The sequence below is a fragment of the Sminthopsis crassicaudata genome, chromosome 4 (assembly GCF_048593235.1).
Source record: "Sminthopsis crassicaudata isolate SCR6 chromosome 4, ASM4859323v1, whole genome shotgun sequence".
Classification (NCBI taxonomy): Eukaryota; Metazoa; Chordata; class Mammalia; order Dasyuromorphia; family Dasyuridae; genus Sminthopsis; species Sminthopsis crassicaudata.
In genome coordinates this window covers 312,034,763-312,062,228 of record NC_133620.1, presented here as the reverse complement: position 1 = coordinate 312,062,228, position 27,466 = coordinate 312,034,763, and the positions used below count along the sequence as shown (strand labels likewise).

Genomic DNA, 27,466 nt, shown 5'->3' with positions numbered 1-27,466 from the left:
TGTAATCACTCCCCTTCCCTGATCCAAACACCCCCCCCCCAAAAAAAGTTCTGGCACATGGTAGATGAATAAGTGCTAGGTGACTGATCAATTGCCAAGACAAGGTACCAGACAGGGAGCTTGAGAAAGGACCTCCCTGTCTGGTACCTTATCTTGGCAACTGATCTTCAGAATCTTCCTAAAACAATTCAACTAGAAACAATTCAATTTCCTGGCATGTTGCTGGTATATTGTCCGGGTCTCACAGGTATACAACAAAGAAATCAGCACAACAGCTCTATAGACCTTCACTTTAACAAGCAGTCTTATATCTCTTCTCTCCCACACTTTTCTCTGGAACCTCCCAAATACTGAGCTAGTTCTGATAATGTATGATCAAACTCATCTATGTGTACATCCCTGGAATATACTGCCAAGGTAAGTGACCTTATCTATTTATTTATTTAATTATTAAGTATTTAAACTGTAAGCTGCATTGAATGCACAATTATCTGTGAATAAAAAAATTATGCAACAACTGTCCTTATGCTTTAGTTTTATCTTGTAGCCTTTTCCAGTTAAAGAATTTATCATCAATGTGGTAGCTGACTTTGATTTTTTTTTTTGTTCTCATTGAAAGTGTCTGAATATATTGCTTAAAAACATCATGCTTTTAAAAAGCATGGGAGTAACCATATAACCTTATTTCACTCCACTGGTGATTGGAAAAGCATAACAACATCATCAAACATCTAGAACCTGGGTGAACATGACATCATGAAATTGATATACAATACTGATGATCCCTAAGCAATCAAATTTTAATATAATTTTCCATAAGTCCTTTTGACCTTGGTCAAGTCGATGAACATTGTATACAGATCTCAAAAATGCTCCTGGAATTTTTCCTGGAGTTGTCAGGAAACAAACACCATATCAATACTTTCTGACTCTCAGGTAGTTGACCATCTTCTAGGTAAAGGATCAGCCTATTGAAGACTCTGGTGAGATTCTTGCCAGCAGTGTCTAAGATAGAGCTTATCACAGACAATCTATTTCCTTTACATTTATAGAGATGGAGATCTTTAAATTTTGAGGGGAATAATCTCCTCTTGCTATATAACCTAGAAATTTCAGTCAGCCCCCCCCCCACTTTATGAAATTGAGGTTAAGTGACATGCTCAGGGTCACATAGCTAGGAACTATTAAGTGTCTGAGACCAGATTTGAACTCAGGTCCTCCTAACTTCAGGGCTGGTGCTCCATCCACTGAACCACTAGCTGCCCCTTCAGTCAGCTTTTGTATGCTCAGTGGACCTTTTGCTTGTAAATCTTAGCTGTAATAGAATCAGCACTAGGTGTTTTGCCACACAAGAAGACATTGATGGTATTCAAAACTTCTTTTTCAACTAGAAAGGATTGATTTCAACCTGAGTTATATAATCAGTGGCTTTAGTGTTGATTGATGATGGTCTGTTGAGAATATAATGGAAGTATTTAGTTCATTTCTTCTCCTTATTACTAATCAATGTGGCTCCATTAGCATTGCATAATTGTGATGCATCATTAGATATTTGGTCCATAAACAGCCTTCAGGATGTCACAAAAGGCCTTTAGATTGGGTTTTATCAGCATAAGCTGAATTTCATTTGCCTTTTAACTGAGCCAAGAATCTTGTGTCTTCTTCACTTTCACTTTACTTTTGATGGAGATAAATGCTGGGTTTTTTTTTAGAGATAAATGAACTATCCTGCTGGTACCCTGTGGAGTTTTGTTGTTGTTGTTGTTATTGTTGTTGTTGTTGGTTTATTTGGTTTAGTAATTTCTAAATTTCCCCATTATGCTCATCAAACCAATCATGAGGTTTGTGAATGTTTTGGCCCAGGTGAGTAAATGCAGTGCTCTATACCAAATCTCTAAAAGCTGTCCATTCCATTTATGCTCCATTGTGGCCAATTGTGTTTTGGCTCAATTTCTTCTCCAAATTAGCAATTAACTGTTTGTGTTTGGTGGTCTAATGTGCTGACATTAAATCTTCTGGTGAACATCTTGTCTTGGGGCAGCTGCTTTTGTTCAATGTGAATATTTAGCTTGGAGAGGATAAATCTATGATCAGTCCAGCACTCTGTGAATTCATCATTCTCACATCCTTTCTGTCTTTTCTCTTCACAATGCCAATTCATCTATTAAATGCCAATGTTTGCTGAAAGAGTGAATCCATGAAGTTTTATTGTTTTTAGATAAATAGAAGACAGTGTTGGTGATTAGGTCATGAGATGTACAAGTCTTTAATAGTAAATGATCATTGATGTTGCTATTTCCAACTCCCTTCTTCCAAGGACTCTCTGCCATGACTGATAATCTGTGACTATTCTTCCATTAAAGTCACTCAGAATTGTAAGCTTGCTCTTTTTCAGCACCTTGGTGATGAGGGTCTCCAAGTCTTCATAATTTTTTTCTTTGACCTCATCAGGGTTCATCATGGTGGGAATGTATGTATTGATGATAGTGGCAAAGTGCTTTCCTGCAAGTGCCATTGTATTGTCATGAGTCTGTCATTCACTCCTTTTGGAAGAAATACAAGCTTGTTGAATAAATTAGTTTTAATTGCAGAATCCATGACAGCTTCATAGTGCTCTCCTTTATATGGCCACTCCAGAAAAATATGTATCCAGTTCTGATAAGCTGGTCTTCATTTTCCAGTCTTATTTCACTCAGAGCAGTTATTTGGATGCAATACCTGCTGAGTTCTCTTGCAATAAGAGCTGTTCATCTTTCATCATACTGGATTTCATGCTGTCCATGTACCAGTGATGAGTGGAATCATCTTTATAAAAGTTTTGTGTGTGTGTGTGTGTGTGTGTGTGTGTGTGTGTGTGTGTGTATGTGTTTACTGCAGGTGGGGATCCCCACCTATCATACTAAACATGCCAGGGTTGGGTAAAACAGACAATTTTAAGGTACCTTTTCTTACTCCCTCCCTAGCCCAGGAAGTGAGCAGTGTGATTCTATAAAAAGGCTGTTCAGATACTTAGATGGCTACTGAATCCCACTGCTATTTCCAATGAGGTGACCTTGTGGCCTGGGTTGCCTATGTGCAAGGTTGTGACTATGCTCCCAACATATCTATACCTACAGCTTTGCCACTTGCCTACTGTCACAGAATTTTGAGATAGGTAAAAGTGGTAAAATGATATGTGTGTAGCATGTTTTCACTGAAGATTATTATCTCAGGTGTGAGGTCTGCTGAGCTGTTTTAGGGCTATTTTCTACCTTTGGTGTCCACTTGGTTCACCCAACTTTCACCTGTGGTTTCAAGATGCTATAGCATCACAGCAGCCATACACTAGTAAACTGGTTCTGCAGGCAGAACAGGTTTTGGGTAACCAAGGAATCTCAAAACCTTTGGTGAGTTAGGTATTGTCTACCCCAAGCATGTGGAGACATCCTCTGATGGGAATGGATGGAGGAGAACAATTTGTTTTCAATGGTCATGAAGACAGCTGAAAAAGGTGCTGTGGAGCACACCAAAGACAATAAGGTTATTCACTGCATTCTGAACCTTACCAATTGTCCTGACTTTGTCAAACCACTGGACTTTGATGACTCTGGAAGAGAGAGTGAGGCTGACAACTTTGAGCAACATTGCCTCACTTAATTTATATGCAAATCAAAAGACATCACCCATATCCAAAAAGGGGCACAAATAATACAGAAGACAGGAGTGGCAAATTGGTCCAGAGAGATCCATTCAGTGGGGGCATCCTTCTCCAGGAAGATGATAATTAGATTCTTTCCAATGAAAGATGAGTTTATTTATACTCGTCTAGTAGTTTTTAAAAATCCTAGAAAGATTGTCTTTGGTCACTGATCAAAGGCGTAGCAGTAAATAGAGTCAAGGGACTTTGGACCTGGAAAGTGATATTCGAGATAGATCATAGGATTTAAGAATTAGAAGGGTCTATAAAAATTTCTTCCCACCCCCTGCCATTTTCTGCTTCTCTTGGCTACATTTGCTTTATTGTATTTGTACAAAACCTTGTTAATTTAATGGAATCAAAATTATCCATTTTACATCTTCCACTGCTCTCTATCTCTTGTTTATTCATAAATTATTTATCCTTAATTTGATAGGTAATATATTATACTTTCTTCATATTTTTTGGTAATCTTTCTTTTTACAAATAGGTATCCATTTTGACCTTGTTTTGTTAATTGGTGTAAAGGTCTCATATCTCTAATATATAAAGAACTTCATCAAATCTATTTGAATGCAAGTTATTTTGCAATTGACAAATTAACAGGTAGTTTTCTAATGAAAAAAATCAAAATTTTTCATTACATGAAAAAAATGCTCTAAATATTATTGATTATAGAAATACAAATTAAAACAACTTTGAGATATCACTTTATACCTATCCAATTGGCTAAAATGATTGAAGGGGAAATGTTGGAGAGTATGTGGAAACATTAGGACACTAATTCATTGTTGATGGAACTGTGAACTAATCCAACCATTTTGGAGAGCAATCTGAAATTATGCCCAAAGAGTTATTAAATTGCCTATACCCTTTGACCTTGCAATATCACTATGAGGTCTGTTTCAAAAAAGATTAGGGAAAAAGGAAAAAGAATGTATATATTCTTAATATCTGTGGCAGCTCTTTCTGTGTGGCAAAGAACTAGAAATTCCATCTATTTCATGGGATATCCATCAATTGGGGAATGGCTAAACAAGTTATATGTTATATATTGTGTTATATGATTGTATACTACTGTGCTATAAGAAATGATGAGCTTAGAAAAGCATGAATAGATATACTTGCATGAAATAATGATGAGTGAGATGAGTAGAACCAAGAGAATGTTGTGTGTAGTAAACATAATATTGTTTTAAGAACAACTTTGAGAGAAAAAGTTATTTTGACTATTACAATTATCCCAAATTAATTACTAAAGATCTAAGAAGGAAAACACTATCTGTATCCAGAGAAAGTATAATAAATAAGATGTTTAAAACTGTGTTTTACATATTATACATATGCATGTATGTATATGTTATATACATACATATGTATATATTATATAATATATAAAATATACATATACACAAATATATTTACATATATACATATTTGTATTTTTTGTCCTGACTCCACTTCCTTGATCTACAACTTAGACAAATGGATGATGTATGACTTGGGGAAAGTCCTGCCTATGCTTCAGTTTCTGCTTTTGTAAAATGAAAGATTAGAGTAGGTGGTGGAGAGGAAGCATGGAACTCTGGAAGGAATACTTATTTGGGAGGCAGAGGATTGTGACCTTGGACTAAAATCTCCTAGAGATAGCTCTCTAGAGCAGGGAGAGGAAATGAAGGTTAAAATAAGTTATATAATTTTATTATGTATTTAAAGGGAGTAGCAAGTTATACATAGTAGATTTTTCAGTTTTCATGTGTAGTTATCTTTTTTCCACCTATTCTGCTATATTATGGAAATGCTTCTTTTATTTCTTAATTTCAGAATACAATAAATTAAAAAAAAAGAATTGGAAGGTTGCTCAATATGGCTCAACCACACTCAGGAATGACTCCATTAGAAGGCCACTCTGATGCTAGAGTCAGAGAAAAAGAGAATTTTTAATTTGCAGTGATTTCATGCAAGTATAGTGTCTGATTGGCTTCATTGTTCACCTCATAAAGAAACTAAACTTTCACCAAACCCAGAAGCAAAAGGATCAGCTGTGAGGAGCATCAGCAGGCAGTAGTTTTATCTCTTGAAATTTAAGTTCACTTTTATGGGAAATTTTACACTAAGTGGCTGTTTGGAGCAATGACATGAATTGAAGAGGTCTCCCTTTCTGAAAACCTTTTTCCAATTACCACCAAAGAAGGGCAGCAATTGGATCTATCAGGCTGCACAGACGTCTAAGGTTATTCCTCAGAGCCATAACTAGCATGGTGTAAATGAAACTTTTCCCCACAACACGCACCTGGGAAGTGGGGGGTTGGAAGAACATTCTCCTTAGGTGTCACACTTCCTCCCAAAGGATCTTCTTCCCACACTGTGCTTAGATTTTTTTATTCCAGATAAAGTGAAGAGTCAGATTTAGAAGCTGAGAATCAAAGTATTGGACTAAAAATCAGAAGCCCTAGAATTTTGTCCTGACCCCACTTCCTAACTCTGAAACTTCGTCTATGCCTTTTTCTGCTTTTGTAAAATGAAGATTAGAGTAGGTGATAAAGAGGAAGCATGGAACTATGGACCTTGGACAAAATCATTTCACTTTCCTGCCTCATTTTCCTCGTCTTTAAGATATAGGGGATGGATGAGATGGCCTCTGAGAGACCTTCTAAATCTTTAATCATATATATGGTCCATCTTTAAGATTCCTTTCCAGTTCCAAAGTCCTTGTGATTCCATTTTTAGCTGTGCCTTTGGTCAATGTCCAGAGGCAATCTTTCTAAGATTTCTTTTAGACAAGTTATGAACTCTCCTCAGCTAGGAAGAACATAATTATCACTTGCAACATACTTAAAAGTGATTAAGGAGGGGCACAGATTGTATTACAATTTTTTGAGGCAATTAGGGTTATTTGACTTTTCCAGGATCACACAGCTAGTAAATATCTGAGACCAGATTTGAAACTCAGGTCCTCCTGACCTCCTACTAGGTCACCTAGCTGTCTTCAGTTTGTATTATAATTTGAAGTACTTTACAGATAATATTTCATTTGATTGTCACAAAACACCTGAGATGTCTTATTAGCTTCACTTTGCAAATAGGCTGAGTTTAATTTGGCTTGCCCAAAATCATACAATTAGTAAGAGTTTGGAGCAAGATTTGAACTTGAATCTGTTGAGTCCTTGAGTTAAGTCAGACTAACAACTTTTTTCATTAAAAGAGAATTTGACTTCTTACTAGCAGCTCTTAAAAATGAAGCTGAAATAACTTATATAAGACACTATCATTACCATGGATTTCTATTATCCACAGCTTTCATATCCTCCATACTCAGGCTATAAAAATCACTAGATAGCAAGATAGGTGCAGCCTTGTGAAATCATGCCACTGGGCAGTGTCTAGGGCTTAGTTCTCTCTCTCTCTCTCTCTCTCTCTCTCTCTCTCTCTCTCTCTCTCTTTCTCTCTCTCTCTCTCTTTTTTTTTTTTTAACATTTTTTTATTTATAAATTTTTTTCACAATATATATACATGAGTAATTTTTTTTATAATATTATCCCTTGTACTCATTTTTCCAAATTATCCCCTCCCTCCCTCCACTCCCTCCCGCCAATGACAGGCAATCCCATACATTTTACATGTGTTACAATATAACATAGATACAATATATGTGTGTAAATACCATTTACTTGTTGCACATTAAGTATTAGCTTCCGAAGGTATAAGTAACCTGGGTAGATAGACAGTAGTGCTAACAATTTACATTCACTTCCCAGTGTTCCTTTTCTGGGTGTAGTTGTTTCTGTCCATCATTGATCAACTGGAAGTGAGTTGGATCTTCTTTATGTTGAAGATTTCCACTTCCATCAGAATACATCTTCATAAACATTGAAGTGTACAGCGATCTTCTGGTTCTATTCATTTCACTCAGCATCAGTTGATGGAAGTCTCTCCAAGCCTCTCTGTATTCCTCCTGCTGGTCATTTCTTACAGAGCAATAATATTCCATAACCTTCATATACCACAATTTACCCAACCATTCTCCAACTGATGGACATCCATTCATCTTCCAGTTTCTAGCTACAACAAAAAGAGCTGCCACAAACATTTTGGCACATACAGGTCCCTTTCCGCTCTTTAGTATTTCTTTGGGATATAAGCCCAATAGTGGGCTTAGTTCTCAATATTCTTTCCTTGCTGAGAATGTATAGATACCATGTCCTTCCCTGGAAATCTAGTTTCATTTTCCAGAGGAACAAAGTATAATAAAAAGAGTACTAACATTGAGTCAAAACACCTATGACTTTAGCCAATTCAGTTCATTTCTCTAAACTTCAGTTTTCCTATTTGTACATGAGGGAATGACCCTGACAAATGTTGACATTTTGGATGATTAAAAAAGAAAAACGCAAAACCAAGTGTAAGATATCGAGAAAGCCACTGTAGAAATAATGCACTTACTCAGAGCAAAGCTGGCTTCAATGTTCTGTGTTTCAGTTGTTTATTTACATATTAAGTGAAAAACTTTAGAATGAATAACTGGGGAACCATGAGCCCTGTAACTGTTTTTGATTATTGAACAAAGGTATATTTCCTATTTATGATTCAACCAGCAGAAATGAGAATTTGGATATTCATCATAAACCAGAGTCTAAAAGCAAGGCAAAATGAAATAGGCACCATGGGGGTGAGGGTGGGTGGCAAAAGAATACATTTCAGAGCTGTGTGAAAATGAGGCTGAGGAAAATAAAAAGGAGGCTATAGCTTTCTATATTGAAATTAGAAAGGAAACTCTGTGTGATCACCTGTTACATTCAATCAATCAAAGAATATATTAAGTATCCACCATATGCCAGGCACTGTGCTAAACACTGGGTTACAAAAAAGAAGCAAAAGACAGTCCTGCCTTTAAGTAAACAAATGGGGAGGATTTGGGGGGAAAGATAATGAGTTCTGTTTTGGACATGTTGAGTTTAAGATATTTACTGTTCAAAATGACTGACAGATAATTGGAAATGTGAGGAAATGAGACAGAAAAGAGAATCCTTAGCATATAAATGGTAGGAAAAATTAGTGGGTAAAAGAGAATACATTCTTCTCTCTCTGGCATCCAATACAAGAGATGGAGAAGAAGAAAGGAGATATTTCCCTACACTGCCATTTGTTGCTGAGAAGGTGGGAAAAGAGAAGAAAATAGATACTTTCCTCTGCTTATTACTTGCTTTGTCTTGGTGGATAGTGCTCTGGACCTGATATCAGGAAATACTGGGGTGGTTGTGAGGATAAAATGAGATATTTATAAAGTACTTTGCAAACCTAATAAATGCTAGCTATAATTATTATTAAGCAAGAGGACAAAAAGGAAAGAAATTATTTCTTAGCACTGCTATTTGTTAAAGAAATGAAGAAGGAAAATTCTTAGAGCCCACCTGAAGAAGCAGAAGTGGAGAGGCTTTTGCCAATCCTAGACTAAGGATCTCTACCATTTGGAAAAAAAAAAGAAGCATAATATTACTTTAATTGAAAGAAATAGAGACATTGAAAGCATTGGTTAAATGAACTGTTACAGAGGAGTAAGAATAGAGTTAGGTAAACAGAAAAAAAAAAAAAGCTTAAAGGAGTATGGAAGTGACAAATGAGCATTCTTTTGGATCAGCTCATTCCATTGATACACTATGCTCTGCAAGAAATTCTTCCCTAGGAAGCTCTGGATTAACCCAGTTTATCAATGGAGCCAAGTCATCCAACACAGGCAGTATGACCAATAATGAAGTTTGAAAATCACTCTTGAGAAAAAGAAAAGACATTAAGAATTGTATTTCATGAATTTGAGTTTCCTTGGCTGCATATCACTTGAATTTTGTGTTCATTTTCCACAAAGATACTATATGCATTGATAGGTAAGTACATCACAAATATCTAGAAGATCTTCTAGATAACTGTCATTCTTTCTTTAACCTATATTTTAAAATGTTTTGATCAAGTAAGCACTTAATAAATATGTGTCAAGAGTTAATGGAATCATCTTGGTTCATTTGCTGAGGGAACTACACTAGTGAGGATTCATGAGCTGCAACATTAATAGGAATGACTATTTCCTAGAGTTTCACCTAGAATCTTGGCTGAGTGACTTGTGGCAGTCACCTTTCACTGCAAAACCTGACCTACTGCCAGCATAGTTAAATGTTGAAAAGGGGAAATGATCCATCTTCAAATGAGAGGTAACATAAGTTCCAGCAAAGGGAAAGTGCATTATAAATTTTAAAAAGTTGTACTGAATGTGAGCTATGAAGACTGTTTCTTCTCTAGTTATCCCTCCTAATCATCAAATACAGAAAATTACCTATACAAAAACTTTTTCTAAGAGAGCTGGTTAATGTCTCAAATTAATTTGTCCAATGTCTTATATGAAATCTAAACTAATAAGTTAAGATAAGAACAGATGATCTCAAAAAATAGACATGCCAACTCTAGGAAACAGATACATTACAACCACAGAATATCAGAGTTAGAAAGGACCTCTGTGATGACCTAGACCAATCCCCTCCTTTTAGAGAAGTTGAATGGGAGCCTAGAGAGAATCTTGAAAAGTTGAGTATAAATCATTTGGGGGAGTAGATCACACTGTGCTATAAGAGGTAAAGAAGCTTATGAGCACTGGATTTGGAACCAGAGGATTTGGATATGATTCCTGATCCTGCTAGTTTCCTATGTAACTTTGGTCAAGTCATTTGAGCCTCAATTTCCCCATACAGAGAATGAGGGCATTGTACTAGATGAATAGGAAGGCCTCTTTCAGCTTTAAATATATGATCTTAATCTCTCCTTCCACAGATCCTGTGATCTGCCTAGGGGAAGACCTTCCTATATCAGTGAAATCATGGATCCCCTGGGGGAGAAAACATTAAAGAAAAAAAGGACTAAACTGGCAATCAAGATTCTAGTCCCATCTCTGCTATTAGCTAGTTATGTGAACTCTGCCTAGTCATTTATTCTCTCAGTCTTAGTTTCTCATTTGTAGATGTGGGGCTTGGACTAAATTATCTCTAAGATCTTTTATTACTTTAAGGATCTATTGTTGTTTGGACCTAAAGACTGATTTCCATTCAAGCCATATGCTTCAAAGAGAACTTTTTTTTTTTCCCCTCCTAGATCTCCTTATTTAAACATTTTTTATTCAGGCTTTTATCATTTGCCAGTTAAGTCAACTAATTTTCTACTAAAACCAATTTCACTCATGGATGGATTAAAGCTCAGTTATGCAAATAAAATTGAAGAGCATGACTGATCCCAAGAAAGCTAGAAGAGAGAGAGTGTAGGTTTTAAAAAGAAGAAGAAGGAAGAGGAAAAAACATAAATCAATTGATCCCAACACTTGTAATAATATCTCATAATGTAACTGGCAGATGGAAATATTCTGATGGGCCTCCCTCCTCCTAGCCTTGAGTCTTACATCACCTTATGATGGCCTAGTCAGAGAGCCAGTGGTTATTGCAATGCTGAGCCTAGAGTAGTACAACCCCAGCAGTAATATGATGCTTTGTTAACAGCAAATTCAGATGCGCTTTTGGAACAGGGAAAAATTTGCTTATCTGTCCAGACTCATTATTTAGGCAGGAGCTAAGACATCTGCCAGGAACATCTGTGAATAAACTAAAATAAATCTATAAATGGCATCTATGTCCTGCTAATTTCCCTGCACAAGTCATTTCACCAGCCAAAGGAGACATTTCCAGTGCTGAAACTGAACAGTGAGTCTCTAAACTCAGATTAACTTCACATCTCACTGATCTATTTTTATATTAACCTAAGCTATGCTCCTGTATGATGGCTTCTGGATTAGGAAACCCAAATTCCAATTGATCCTAGAAGATGCTACCTTCTTCCTGCTGACTTGGCAAGGTGATGTCTCCTATTTAGTTGCATTGCTACTGTCCCTTTTCAAAACTGAAAGGATTAACATAAAATGAGAGGAGATACCAGTTGGCTTTTAAAGTCTATGAGTCTATTTAGCTGATTAATTACATTTAAATCCAAGGCATCAAATTTATCTAAACACCAATGTCATCCCAAAGTAGGAAGAATAGTTTTGGGAAATCAAAAAATCATGTTCTGTACAATCTCCAATGACCAGAAGCTATTTTAAGTTGTTTTCCATTTAGCAAATAAGGGCTTAGAATAAATTCTCACATGAATTTTGAAAGTTTTTGTCCTTCAAGCTAGCTTCCAATCACATACTTGGTTCCCACCTCAATCCCTTATATTTAGTGTCCAAATCTAGGACTTTGAAACATTTAAAAAGTCTTTTGTATGGCTTTGTGCCCCTAAACACATTTTTTAAACTATAAAGATATCTCCTGTGCTATATGTAGAATAGAAGGACCTGGGTTCAAATCCAGATCCTATCATTTATTACATGTATGATCTTTGGCAAGTCACTTTTCTGGGTCTAGTTTCTTAATTAACAAAATGAGTGTTAGAGCCATCTCCATCCAGAAAGAAGATTGGGGAAACTGAATGTAGATCACAACATAGTATTTGCACCTTTTTTGTTATTGTTTGCTTGCTTTTTTTCTTTCTTTATTAATTTTTTCCTTTTTGATCTGATTTTTCTTATGCAGCATGATAAATGTAGAAATATGTATATAAGAATTGTACATGTTTATCCTATATTGCATTGATTGCAGTTTAGGGGTAGGAAATGGGAAGAAAAGGAGAAAAACTTGGAACACAGGGTTTTGCAAGGATGAACGTTGGGAACTATTTTTTGTATTTCAAAAATAAAAAGTTATCATTTAAAACAAAACAAAAACAAAAATGAATGTTGGACCAAGAAATAACATCTAAGACCTTTTCATGCTCAAAAGTTATGATTGTGTTTCTATATTTGTGATTATACAATGATTCTATTCAATCTATAATCATTGATTGATCAGTAGACTCTTGTACCACTCTGGTCCAAACTCTTTCCTACACAAAGAATCTTTACTTAGCTTAATCAGGAAAATGAAAAAAACAAGAAAAAACTGAAACACTTTCCTTGATCGTTTAATAATGAGGATCTATACTACTTGTTTATGGGGACAGTTAAGATATAGCAGAAAGAATGCTGGTTTTTGAGTTAAAATATCTAGATTTGAATCCTGTCCTTACCACTCACAACCCATATGACTGTGGACACCTCACTTTTCCTCTTTGCCTCAGTATTCCTGTCAGAATAAAAAGGATGGACTAAATGACTTCTAAGGTCTTTTAAAATTCCAAACATTTTTATTCCTGTGTTTTGGTTGGGTTTGTGATTTCACTGATATGAGGAGAGAGAGTGTGTATCAGTGAAACCACTAAACTTTCTCTCTCTCTCTCTCTCTCTCTTTCTCTCTCTCTTTTCTGTCTCTGTCATGCAGATAAGCTATACTCTTAGAGGTGGAACACATATTACCAACTTGCCCAAGTCCATCTAGCTAATATATGTCAGAGGGAGAATTTGAACACAAGTCTTTCTGACTCTAAGGCCAGGTTTCTGTCCATTCTATTATGTTGCCTGTCTTTAAGCATGGAGTAAGTTAATTTTGTTGACCTGCTTATATTCTGTCTTAGGGAACTTAGCAATTTCTTTTGTTTTGATTAGTTTTCTGTATATTGTAAGTTTTGGAAAACACTTACTTCCTCAAGAAAATTCTCTGAGACATATATGTGCCAAAATGTTTGTGGCAGCTCTTTTTGTTGTAGCTAGAAACTGGAAGATGAATGGATGTCCATCAGTTGGAGAATGGTTGGGTAAATTATGGTATATGAAGGTTATGGAATATTATTGCTCTGTAAGAAATGACCAGCAGGAGGAATACAGAGAGGCCTGGAGAGACTTAAATCAACTGATGCTGAGTGAAATGAGCAGAATCAGAAGATCACTATACACTTCAACAACAATACTGTATGAGGATGTATTCTGATGGAAGTGGAAATCTTCAACATAAAGAAAAGCCAACTCACTTCCAGTTGATCAATGATGGACAGAGGTAGCTACACCCAGAGAAGGAACACTGGGAAGTGAATGTAAATTGTTAGCACTAATATCTGTCTGCCCAGGTTGCATGTACCTTCGGAATCTAATGTTTATTGTGCAACAAGAAAATGATATTCACACACATGTATTGTATCTAGACTATATTGTAACACATGTAAAATGTATGGGATTGCCTGTCATCAGGGGGAGGGAGTAGAGGGAGGGGGGGATAATTTGTAAAAATGGATACAAGGGATAATATTATAAAAAAATATATATAATAAAAAATTATTAATTTAAAAAAATGTGTATTAAAAAATTAATGTACATGTATAACTAGGGAAAAAAAGAAAACAATGTAAAAAACTTTTATGATCTTAGAGTGTTGCTTTTGGGGAGGGAGATGGTAGACCCCATGATACCAATTAAGTCAAATCCTGATTAAATCTATTTAGACCAGAAAAAAAAAAATTCTCTGAGATTTATATGCTCTTTACATTTTGTTTTACCTGAGTTAGAAGTAGCATACACATTCCCATGGGATTAGGGGGTAGTAGTTAGATCTACCTTGGTATAAACCAGTGCCTGAGTTGGGGTTGCCTCTCCTTTGGATTACATTCTTCTCAAAACTTCCAGTATGCAAAAATACAACATATGTTATGTTGAAAAGTCCAAGAGTATCAGTGAAAGGAGATTTGGGATTTTTCTGGGAGTGGCTTAAGGTAGTAGAGTTGAGTTGAGGTATGAGAGCATTTCATCACACATATACTTGTCTATGTAGTTATTGCATATTCCCAATATGGAGTAAAGTCCTTGAGATCAGGGACTGTTTTGGATTTGTCTTTGTACATTCAGTGCTCAGCACAGTTTTACAAGTGGTTTGTTGAATTGAAATAAAATTTCTCTTTAGAACAATCTCTTTCTGAGACCACCAAACCCAAAGACCCCATCTTTACTGATTTAGAGATGATACAGAATTGTGGAGAAGATAGAGAGATGTGGATTGGGTGATAATACAATTAGATTGGTTTGGAATTGATTGAAAGGATATATTAAAAGAGTAGTTGTTAATTGTTTTATGTTGACATGACAGAAAGTCTCTAGTATTTCAGAGATATACATGATTCTTTGCTTTTAACATTTTTAAAATAAATGATTTGGAAAAAGGCATAGATTGTGGTTAATATTAAGCTGGTTGGGAAAGTTTACATGTTGTATAAGAGACTCAGGATTCAAAAGAATCTTTACAGGTTACAGTATTAGATTGAATCTAATAATGTAATGTTCTAGAAGAATACACATAAAGTCTTACATTTGGGTATCAAATTTCACTTTAACAAATATAAAACAGGAGATGAATGGTTAGACAATTGTTCTGCATCTGCAAAAGATCTAGATTTTTTTTTTAGTGGATTGAAAGCTTAACATAAGTCATCAGTATAATGTTGAAGCCAAAAAAGTGAATGAATTAAATCCAAGGTTGCAATCATAGTGACATAGCTTACAAGATTTGGAAGGCAATAATCCCTCAGTATCCTGCTCTCATCAGACCTTATCTGGAGAATTTAGTTCAGGAGTCTATAGTTTAAGAAAGATACTAATATAATAAAGAAGGAAACCAGAATAGTGAAGATCCTTGAATCCATTGTTATTTGAGGATCAATAAGTGATGTTTAGCTTGGAGAAGAGATGAGGAAAAATGATAATATTCTTCTAGTATTTAAAATAGGTGCTAATTTTTCTGTTTTACCCAAAAGCAAGAATCTAGGAGCAAAAGGTTTAAGCTGAGATAAGAAATTTTAATTGGTGTCAGAAAGCAAAAAATCCCAACAACTTTCTAACAATTAGAGTGACACAAAGGTTAAGGTTAAAGGTTTCTCTAAGGGTCTTCAAACAAAAGATGGATGGTCATTTATTAGGATTCCTTTTATGTGTAGAATACACTGACATCTATTTTAAATCTCCAATTCTCTGATTTTGTGATCTTATTGGAGATGTATGAATAGGGTAGAATATTGTCCCTATGCCACATCTGTGGTTATGAAGTTAAATCCCAATCCAGAGAGTATTGTAATCAAAACTAGGGCATTGTACTTTGGACCCTCAAAACAATATCATTTCCACCAAACCACAATGCCCCTATATTCAGCTTGAATGCCTTTTTGAAGCCATAGATATTGATGCTACAAGTCTACCATATTTGTATAATCACTTGGTACAAAATCAATGGTATACAGAATGTTTGCAACTTAGCAAACAGCCTCCCCAAAGCATTTCTCCTTATCTTCTAGTTTCTGACTCTTCTTTCTCAGCTGCTTCAAGAGATTCAAAATCATGAGAAATGTTTCCTTTTTGTTATTTACAATAATTTAATGACAATGTTGTATTTATTTCCACAGACACTGTCATTAAATCTCTCAAGCTCTCTGCTTAGATTTGGGAGGTATTTCTAATTATAGGAAACAGTGTTGGGGATGACTTGGGTTCAACTACATTTCCATCTCAATGAGCAACTCTGTTTGGGGCAAGTAATAGATACAGTTGTATATATCTATACAACTCAGCAGAGAGGTTTCATACAATAAAAACAGCAGGATTCCACAAAAAAGACTGATTCTATCTCCCTCCACTAGTGAAACTTTTGTCTTCCTTCAGCACCACTGTATTGTGACAACTCCAAAACCTGGACCTCTTATTTGTATGTATTACCTAGAAGGAATAGGATTGATAATATTATGCAGCAGCTATTTTCCACCTTCTCCTACTTCAGTACTTACTCCTTTCCTTTTCACATTTTTGGTCCCTATACTTCTAAATAAGGATAATAATACCTGTACTGAGAGGAGAATTGAAACAATCCAATGAGATACTGCATGCCAAGTTTTTTACAAGTCTTAAAGAAATACAGAGATGTGACCAATTATTAGTGTTATAATTTTACTGAACTGGGGGACCTTGGTCTGTTATTGTGTATTGGGGGAAAGAGATTTGAACAGAGATAGTGGTGTATAACAGAAGAAAGGCAGGGCAAGCAGTCAAATCCTGATTTAGTCCCTAGTATATGACCTTCTACAAGCTTCTCTCTGAAATTCAGTTTCTTTTTCTATGAAATAAAAGTGTTGGACCAGATTACTTTCAAGGTTCCTTCTAGCTCTAAATTTATGCTTTTTAAAGCATTTTGAAGGAGAAAGGAAAGAGCAAACCTCATGAATACATCTAGAACTGATAATCCTTTAAGATGCACAGTGGGGAGTCATACCTCATCCATAATATGCTAACTGGTAAGGTTATTTGAAAAGAGCAACAACAGTTTGAAAGAATATGTTTAATTCATTTGCCAGTGAATTGTGTATTTTTGTATTTAGTATACTTGGGTGGACCCTTGGGAAAATACCAATGGAAAGCAGATTTCAGAGAGGAATGAAACCACAAAACAGAAATCTCTATTTTAATTTTCCTACTCAGTGTTATATATTTACTTCTGAATGACTTTTTTCTCAGCAGCCCAAGGCAATAACCTCTAATTCTCCAGCCTTCTACCTTTATCTACAGACTTATTTTTAATAGCCAGGACAGAAGTAAGGAAACACTAGCTGACATTTTTGACCTCAGGCTCAACTTACTCATGGCCTGCTAGAATGGAGCCAAGAAGCATTCCAGTGTGAGGAATCCTAAAGAAGCCTTGTTGATTCACCGAGTCCCATCAGGATCAGGGAAGCAGAGAAGAGCTGACCTATACAATTCAGTCCAATTTTATCAAGCTAATATTGGCCAGATATTGAACACAAATAATAGAACTTCACTGCATTTAGAAGTAAGACCTTGTTTAGAGGGAAACTCCCTTTGAATAACAGGATATATGTATGGCCTCAGTGCATTTTAAAATTTTAAACATGTCTGCTCTAAGAAAGAATAATGTGGACATGTATAAAAGAAAGTTTTAGACCCCAAAATTTAATCAGAACACCAGGAATTCTTTTTAGTGCTCACAGATCTTAGTATCTTTGGCTTGACTGGACCCTCCAGAGTTCATGCTTTCCAACCCACATTCATGAAAAACTGAGACCCTTTTAGTGCTTCTTTCCAAGGGAAACCAGAGTGATTCTTCACCTGTAGTTTTGTAATAATATACTCTTCCACACACTCACCTCTGCAACTCTTTCAAGGACACAGTGATCTTCAGGTTATGGCCCAGGACAAAGAGGACAGCTAAGATGTCTGCCCACTGTACCATCTCACCCAGGGGTCCTCCTTTCAGAACTCTTGGGCTAAACACATCCCCAGATTCCTCTGTCAAGAAACCAATATGGATGAGGATCTAAAGCCAAGAGAGAAGACAATGAATCAGTATAAAGAAAAAAAAAATCAAAGTTTTATCTAGATTTACCTTATCTCCAGGGATCTGGGGAAGTTGATCAGTAGCAGATGACATTTCTAAACAAAAATTGATTTCTTATGTGGCATCATAGGTACCAAGAAACAGATGGGGAAGCCTTATAAGCAGAGTAAAAGAAGATATCCAGAGTAAACCAGATAAATCTCCCCAAACCATTGCTGCTCCTATAACTCAGAGTAGAAAGATAAGAAGCCACATGCCCCACCCTTCTCCTAGGCTTTGGGAGTGACCTGTCCTAATTCAGGCACCATTCCCATCCCCTTGACTTTTCAATACAATTTCATTTATGAAATGCCTATTTGTCCCAGGTAATTAAGAAATCCATACTTTAAGTAGGTGCCTTGGGTCTGTAGTACTAATCCTTCATTTTGCTTTGTTGTGTACTCACTGTGAGAGGAAGTTCTTTACTCATGAGGACATAGAACTCTATGGCAATAGCCCAGGCAGTATAGGACCATAATAGAAATCTAAGCTTAGAATCTCTGAAAAGAATCTCTCAGGACATGCAAAGTGTGTGACAAGTCAGAACTAGTTTGAGGAAGCTAACTACTTATGGACAAGAAAGGTGAGGTGAGAGAGAAGGGTAGAGTATTACTTGTGTTAAGTAATGGGTATAGATTTTAGCATGGGGGTTAGTGGTATCGAAATTGGGGTGTGACAGGGCAAGAGCATAGCCTCATGCCAGAGTATGAATTTCCTGGTATAGCTCCAAGGGAAGTCCTCCCCATCTACCTGTTTCTGGTCTCTCCCAGCTCCCTTTAGCTTTGCTTCTAGGCGCTGTGCTGCCAGAACCCAGTGAGCTGCCAACTGCTTGATTCTCTTCTTCATGAAGATCAATGACTCCTTTCCACTTCCAATCAGTTCCAAAAGGTGGGAGAGATTGCTCCTGAAACTTGCCTATAAGGAGGAGATGGGTATAGACATTGATGCTTAGTGTGAAACAGTTGTACCCAGCAGGTTTTGGGGAGGGAGTGTCTATTAATTTCTCATTATCCAACCATACTCTAGGATCCCCATCCCCATCCAATGTGGGGATCTTGTCATCTGCTCACCAATTATATATGTGCCCATCTTCCTTTTTGACCTTTTTTGCTTGTTTTGGAAATAATAAATCACTACTATCATAGCAACTGGAATGATATAATAATAATCTATGGCCTTATGGTTTCACTCATAGTGACTGTAATGGCTTACACCAAAATTCCCTAAAAAATACTCACAACTTTCATATTGGAAGCTTTATGAGGGTAGAGATGCATTTGTATTTCTGCATTTGTATTACTAAGTCCTTTAGGACTTAATGTTTACTGACTGATCATCAAGGACCTGGGTTTCCTTAGACTTCTCCATCCCTGATAAGGAGGACACTTTTAGAACCATAGTTGCTACTCAAGATTTAAAGTGAAACTAGATTCTGGGATAGGAATAGAAGAATAAATGAGCAGCCCTGGCACTAAGGATCTAATTCAAAGTGTTCTTTTCAGAACTAGTCTCCTGTGATTTCCAGGCCTTAGCTGTGGAATTGAACCAGATATACCTGTACTTAAAGCAATTGGGTTCACCATAGGATGGGTCTTTAGGGCTCCTACCCTAAAACCTGCCTATGAGTGATCTAGACTGTCCATATGTCTGGGAATCTTTTAACCAGAGATAGGAAAGAAAGTAGATATAGACAATTGACACATAATTTTCAATTGGACATGGGAGGGGCTTGGACTATATATATCTCACCCTAAAGATTCTACCTCAGAGACTCACCAGGTCCCAGAATCTACAGGGCTTTCTGCCTAACAGGGTCTATGGGAATGGAGGAAGAGTAGGAACAAGTTAATAGTTTTCTATTGATTCTACTACTGGGACAATTTTGTTATGCAAAGCCTTTACCTGGACTTCGGGGAGGGGCTTGGCGGCCGGTAACATTGCTGTTTGATTCCTCCAAGACAGTAGAGGACAGAACCATTCTACTTCACTGAGGTAAATTAAGAAGGAACACTCAGTGCCATCCACACCAAAGAAGGCATAACAGGGATCAGAAGTCCATCGAGCATGCATCCACTGCAGAAAAGAATGGAATTCAGAATCAAGAGGATAAGCTCTAATCCCTTATTTCCCAATATCGACCCAGTTACCCACAGTAGCATCAGTTGACTTAATTATGATGGAGACAATCAGGAGACTTAGCAGTAATTAATTACAACTTTAGCTCATCTTTCAGTAACAAAGGTGAGTGAGCCAAGAGCAAAGTAGGAATGAGGAAGAATGGGGAAAAGAAAAAGATGAGGGGGACAATACAAGTATTTTACTTATGCTTTCCCCTTATAGAGGACTTTGATAGTGATGTGGAAGGACAAGATAATTCTTCCTTAAACTCCAGAGGCATCATGGTATAGTCAGAAGAGTGCTAGCTCTGAGCTCAGAAATCCTGGGTTAAAATCTTGGTTATTATATGTGTGACCTTACCTCCGCTGGCCTTAGTTTCCTCTTTTGTAAAATAAGGATACTGACTAAGATTATTCAGCCTTAGATCTATGATCCTTGGTTCTCTTAACCTCCTAACAGAGTCCCAAAGTGTGGACAGGAAGGTCTAAATTAACTATTTTTTAAAGCATTTATGCACTAATTTTCATTTCACCCTCACAATAACTCAGTGAGGTAAGTTCTAACTTGACAGGTGAAGAAACTGAGTATAGGAGATGTTAAGTAATGCTCCATGGTCACAAAGCTAATAAATATCAGAGGTGATATTAAACATATATTTCTCTTGATTATAGATGCAGCATTCTTTCTAGTGTACTACTTTCTTCTGAGAACAGTTCTACTCTCCACAAGGGTAAAACCCTGCAGATAATATATCCTTTCTCCTCTCCTCTAGATAGATGCAGAATTAGTGTGGCAATTTCTGGAATATTTAATGGTGCAGCCATTTCTCACATTAATAGAGTTGTTATAATAAACCCCAGTTGCCAGAGAGGATGGACGAGCAAGAGGGCAAGGTTAAAAAGGCAATAGTCAGAGAAGGAAAGAGCAGGAAAATTAGAATATTACCTTCTTGGAGTAATCCTGAGCAGAGCCACATGGTTTGGAAGGAACTTATTTTCTAACTTATTTTCTAACATCTAACATCTAACTGACTAATTCCACTAAGGAAAAGAGAGATGAAAGATTGAGCATAAGGAAGCACTTCTTTTTGTTGGAAATTTTGTGTATATATATATATATATATATATGTATATATATATATATATACATATATATATATATATATATATATATATATATACATATGTTAATTTGTACTAAAAACAATCACATTTCCTAAGAATTTAATAGGGAAGTTTGACTTTTATGGGAGTATCTGAATGATAGATCAACAGAAAGAAATTAGAGAAGTGGTCAGAACTGGAAACCTGAAACCAGTGAAGTTGAAGACTGCAAGTCAATAAATTTAAAAAAAAAAAATTAAAACATATACAAGACACTGTGGATACAAAAGCAAAAAACAAGAGTTCCTGCCCTCAAGAAGTTTACATTCTATAAGGGACAGAAGCATATTAATACAAGTAAATAAAGTAAAAACTCATCAAAGTAATTTCAAAGGAGAGTATTAATAACAGGAAAGATAGCTAGAGTGCCAGACCTGAAGTCAGGATGACTTATCTTCCTGAGTTCAGATTTGGTCTCAGACATTACTGCTTGTGTGATCTTAGGTAACTGACTTGTTTGATTTACTATGTTTGATTTACTCCATTGAAGAAAATGATGAACCACTCTAATATCTTTGTTAAGAAAACCCCCAAATGAGTTCAACAAAGAGTTGCACATGGAAATGATTGATTTGAAAGAAGCTAGGACTTCTAGAAGGTAGAGGTGAGAAGGAAGCATATTCCAATATTAATCATTTCTATTAATTTCTATTAATGAGCTAAGAGCTAAAGATATTTACTTAGTAAAATTGGAAGTTAATGGACTCTCAAAAGGCCCTCAAAAAGCTTTGAAACATGAAAATATGGGCAATCTGTTTTTAACAGTCAAAGAAAGTTAATTTCAAGCGGAAAGGTTTCAGTGACAGATGGTGTCCTCCACTGAGGCTATATGGACATTAAAGGATTATACAAGATACAAGCTTAGAACAATAGATGAAGAAGTCAAATTTCACTGAAGAGGAGCCTTAACAACCATAACAACCACATGAATATGCCCAAAAGAAGCCTAAATAGGAAACCCACTACTCCTATTCTCTTATACAACATTCTAGCCAATTACACTATAAGCTATTCTTCAACCTCCTCCTGCTCTCTATACATATTTGCAGTCTTTCTTTCTTTCTTTCTTTCTTTCTTTCTTTCTTTCTTTCTTTCTTTCTTTCTTTCTTTCTTTCTTTCTTTCTTTATTTCTTTCTTTCTTTCTTTCTTTCTTTCTTTCTTTCTTTCTTTCTTTCTTTCTTTCTTTCTTTCTTCCTTCCTTCCTTCCTTCCTTCCTTCCTTCCTTCCTTCCTTCCTTCCTTCCTTCCTTCCTTCCTTCCTCCTTCCTTCCTTCCTTCCTTCCTTCCTTCCTTCCTTCCTTCCTTCCTTCCTTCCTTCCTTCCTTCCTTCCTTCCTTCCTTCCTTCTTTCTTTCTTTCTTTCTTTCTTTCTTTCTTTCTTTCTTTCTTTCTTTCTTTCTTTCTTTCTTTCTTTCTTTCTTTCTTTCTTTCTTTCTTTCTTTCTTTTCTTTTCTTTTCTTTTTTTTTTTTTGATACCTGGAATACATAAGCCTTTTTCATAGATTTTTTTTTCCTTCCAAGACCTATATTAATTATTCCCATGAACCCATCTCTGACCTCTAGAGATAAAAGCAATTCATTCCTCTCATTTTTTTTCTTTGGTACATGGTCTTTTTTGGGGGGGGGAACCTCTGCTTTGCTCCTACTACTTTGCACCATTCTTTTTTGGTTAATGCTAGATCTTGCCACCCCCTAATCCCCAACTCCATTAGATTGTGGACTCTGAGGGCAGGAATTTTGTCATTTTTTCCCCTTGTACTCCCAGTCTCTATCATAATGATTTATATATAAGCTTTTAATGTTTGTCAAATTAAAATGAAATATATAGCTTTAATAAAAATAAAGATAGGATTTCCAGGGAAGAAGATATAAATGTCCAAGACAGAGATGTTAGAAGGTTAGTATGGAATAGCCTTAAGTCTGTCTACAGGAAGACTCTGATGTGGGTGATGTAGACATTACATTATGGTAGGCACCAAAAGTTAGGATTTGGTCATGTGAAGAATTCACAATGACCATTCTCTCTGGGAAAAAATAGATTTATTTAAGGAAGAGGTTACAGATAAAATGAAGGGATATACTAGACACCAGGAATGGCAAATATGAAATAGAGTTGGAAAAGCATAGGAAGGGTTTTAATAATTAATGATGGAAAGGGCAAGTTCCCTAGTGGAACTTAAAGGGACATAGCACCCAAAAAAAGTTAGCTATAAGGAAAAGAAGTGGAGTCAGGAGAAATACCCCAAGGCATAATGGCATTAGGAGGTACAATGTGGCATGGGGGAAGGGGTAAGGAGAAAAACACCATGAAGTAAAGGCTGTGGCAAACTGACCCAAAGAGGAGCAGCAGCTATGGGATGATAACCTCAGGGACATGACTGGGATTTCTGACAAGGCATGGCAAGTTGAAGCTGCCCAAGACCTCTACAGATTGTGGGTCTCAGAGGTTTGATATAACTTGGATTTCTGACTGGATGACCTCCCCAGATGGTGGGACCACAGAGCTAAACTTATCTCAATCAGTGCCTTTTGCCTGCCTGTCTCAGGGATTAATTTTTATCAATTCTTCAGTTTCTCTCTACTAATCACAGCCAACATTGTAGACCTTATCAACTTTTTGAGGTTAGGTTGAAAACTGTCAAAGTCTAGAGGGCCATAGGATAAGAAACAGGGAAAAATATGAGAGAATCAAAGGTAGCTACAGAAATGGAGGTGAAATAGAGTCCAAAGCCAGGGAGGCAATTTGAAGATCCCCACTTAGAAAGAAAACTAGGAGAGGGGATCCTAGAAAAACTGAATCTCATGATATTTAAATGCAGTCATTCTCAAGCCTAATCTGGGCTAAGAATAAGATGTCTTTACTTAGTCCAAGTAAATTGGGCCAAATCAGACCAAGTCAGAATTGTATCTTGTGTCACATGCTATTTCATTCTTTTAAATTTATTTCATTTTTAGTCCATGAAATAAAAATATTCCTATAACATAATATAATAATAAAAAAGATGATTGTATATAAAATTACTAATCTATTATGGTACAATTTACCATTCTTTTAAAATATATAAAATTATCATGAAAATTTCTTTTATTTCTTAGCAAAATGACCATTTAAAATCTTTGAGGCAATTGTGAATTTGTCATAGAAAAGTAATTTTTCTTAATAATGGTGATAGCTGTGATGGGGTCTGATGAATTTCCAGTACCCAGATGTTGTGGTTATAGTAGCTGACCAGTTACAGAATCTGTTGAGAGCTAGTATGACTAGGGTGGTGACTCTCATAAGTGTGGGTGTGAGTAACCCACACCTGCTTAACACAATATTCCAGATGATACAAATAGTGTTCTCCTTGAACTTTTGGGGTGATGGGAGGGAAATTCTGAGGAGCTCTCCTCTGGAAGAGACCTGCCTCAGGGAATCAAGATAAGTAGTTTCATTCCGTTATCTTGGTGGGTCTGGCTACACACTCTATTGAGTAACTGTACCTTCTATTGAGTTGAAAATTAGTCTAGGACCACTCCTACTTCGCTCAATCTTAAGTGGTCTCACTGGAAATCTAGGTCTGGAAGCAGTGACACTATTGAAGGAATCTCATTCAACTTCAGTCTCATATTTCCTATAAAAAGTAATTTTAAACTCATTTCCTTGCAGAATGTCCGAAGCAGGATTATGCCTTGTCAAGGAACCTCTCCTGGCATAGCTGTCTGCTAGGACTCCTGCTCAGTATGAAGAGACCCTTTTCTCAGTGAAATCCTTTCGCTATTTCTCTGCCAAGACCTTGTCACTCAGAAGTCTTTCTTCCTAGCAAAGCTGGTTTCTGCAATGCCAACAATAAAACTTTCTTTTTTGACACTAATATTTCAGGTTCGTGAATTCTTTCACATTGAATCTGTGCCGACCAAAAGAGGAGTCTCACACCTCAACTCTCTGCACTTCCACTAACTGCATTACAGATATAACCCAGCAGGGAGAATTAAGTTTCAGGAGTCCTTGCTTCTTTTTCTATAAAACAAGTGTGCTAAGGTGCAAAACATTGTATGGGGGGAGGGGGAGAAGAGAGGGAGGAAGGGAGAGAAAGACAGAGAAAAAGACAGATACAGAGAGAAAGACAGAGGGAAGGAAAAAGTAAGAAGGGAGGAAGATGATGTGGGTTAAGATTCTTTTCTAATTCCCAACCCCCATGAATTCCAATGGGAGATATCCGGGCTCTCCCAGCCCATATCGGATCTGAGCCAACTTGGGCTGCCCCAGTCCCCACTCTAGTGATCTGCTCAGGTTTCCCAATCCCCACCCCAAGCACAAACAGCTTCCTCCTTATCTAAAAACCCATTTATTCTATTCAAATTCTAACCCTAGCAGAAGCCCAAGCCAGAGGCCAATCTGGGACTCCACCCATGGGCCCCTGCAGATTACCAAAAGCCCCCTATTATAAAAGGGGCAACACTGGAGTCCACTCTTTGCAGAAATCCCAAATGTGGCATCCTTACACCGGCCATGTCAAGGGTTTCTGCCCACTGGTGCCAGCCCTGGCCCTGGTGTCTTTCAACCTTACTTCCAAACCCCATAATAAACCTCTTTTATCAATCTAGGTTTTTGGGTCTGTAAATTTCTTCACAGGGGACTCTGCGCCACTATTAGACCTCATTTAACTCTGTATCCTTGCGCCGAATCCAAAGGGGTTGCAGGGGAGCTGTACCCCAAACCTACCACTAGACCTCAATTAAACCTAATTTCATTTAGATACTCCTTATCTAATTCTTATCAAAGAGACTGAGAAGAGAGAGAAAGAGAGAGGTAGAGACAGACACAGAAAGGGAGAGAGACAAAGGGAGATAGAAAAAAAGAGATGCCAAGAAAGAGAGAGAAAGGAGAAAGACAGAAAGACAGAGAATGACAGAGAGAAAGACAGAGACAGACACACAGAAGACAGAGAGACAGAGGAAGAGAGAAAGAGAGGAGAGAGAGACAGAAAAGGAGGAAAGGAGAGAGAGAAAGAGAGAGACAATCAGGCAGGGAAGGAGAGAAGGAGAGAGAAAAACAGAGAGAAAGAAAGGGAGGGAAGGAGACACAAAGATAGAGGAAGAGAGAAACAAAGAGAGAGGGAGGGAGAGAGCAGAGAGAGGAAGAGGGAGAGACAGAGACAGACAGAGAGACAGAAGGAAGGAGAGAGAAAAAGAAGTAGGGAGGGAAGGAAGAAGGAAGGGAGAAAGACAGATAAACAGAGACACACAGAGAGAAACAGAGAGGAGAGGGAGGAAAAGAAAGACACAGAGAGACAGAGAGAGACAGAGAGAGAGTAGAGAGAGTGAGACAAAGACAGAGACAGAGAGAGAGAGGAGAGAGAAAGAGAAGAGAAAGAGAGAGCATGCACAAAAGCTCACAAGGGACATTTTAAAATTACTTCTTTAAAATGCACATATTTTTCATGCTAGAAAATTCCATTCCCCAGGATACATAGGTATTATTTTGTGACAAGTCTGGTTGCATATGAAAGCACAAAGCCTCTCTTGGACAATAACACTCAAGGGATCCAATTTTCAAACTTTGCCCAGGGCATACAGTTGCCTTCCCCTAGCCTTGCTGAGCAGGAAAGGCTGAGAGAAGTGGGGAAGGAGTCCATTAGATTAACCCAAGCAACAACATTAACAGAAAGTCCTAGTTGGAAGGGCCCTTGGGAATTATCCACCTAACCCTTCATTTTACAAATAAGGGAAATAAGGCCCAAGGGGGTAAGTAATTACCCCAAAGTCACAAAATCAGTAGAGTCAGGACTTGAATAATAATCGTAATAATTGACATCTATTTAGTGGTGTTTGCACCAATCCTGTGAGTTAGGCATCATTCCCATTTAACAAATGTGGAAACTGAGATGGAAATGGATTGTTTAGGCACACAGCTAGTGTTTAAAATAGAAGTAAGATTTCAAGTCTTCTTGATATCAAGTGAATTTGCCATACCACACAGCAACAATTTCAAGAGGGGAAAGGGCCTTTCTGCCTGACAAGGCAGCTGGCTTACAATGCTTCCCACTGAATTATTAAGCACTAACATCTGCTACCTAAGATCTCATGTGTCTTTTATCCACCATGGTTATTGTGGTGTATTGGAAAGAACTCTAATTTGAGGGGAAAAGGGATCAAAATCTTGATT

The 27,466-nt window shown here is 36.9% G+C and overlaps 1 protein-coding gene across 4 annotated transcripts in view; it reads right to left on the bottom strand.

The window, feature by feature from the left end:
* Positions 1-27,466, bottom strand: part of MGAT5B (alpha-1,6-mannosylglycoprotein 6-beta-N-acetylglucosaminyltransferase B) — a 125,844-nt gene that overhangs the window by 40,041 nt on the left and 58,337 nt on the right. For all 4 annotated transcript variants that reach the window (XM_074260219.1, XM_074260218.1, XM_074260221.1 and 1 more), the window contains 3 exons: positions 19,942-20,112; positions 18,790-18,954; positions 17,810-17,979 (listed from right to left, as the gene is read on the bottom strand). In XM_074260219.1, the coding sequence (XP_074116320.1) occupies positions 17,810-17,979; positions 18,790-18,954; positions 19,942-20,112 (506 nt within the window). The remainder of the gene's footprint in view (positions 1-17,809; positions 17,980-18,789; positions 18,955-19,941; positions 20,113-27,466) is intronic.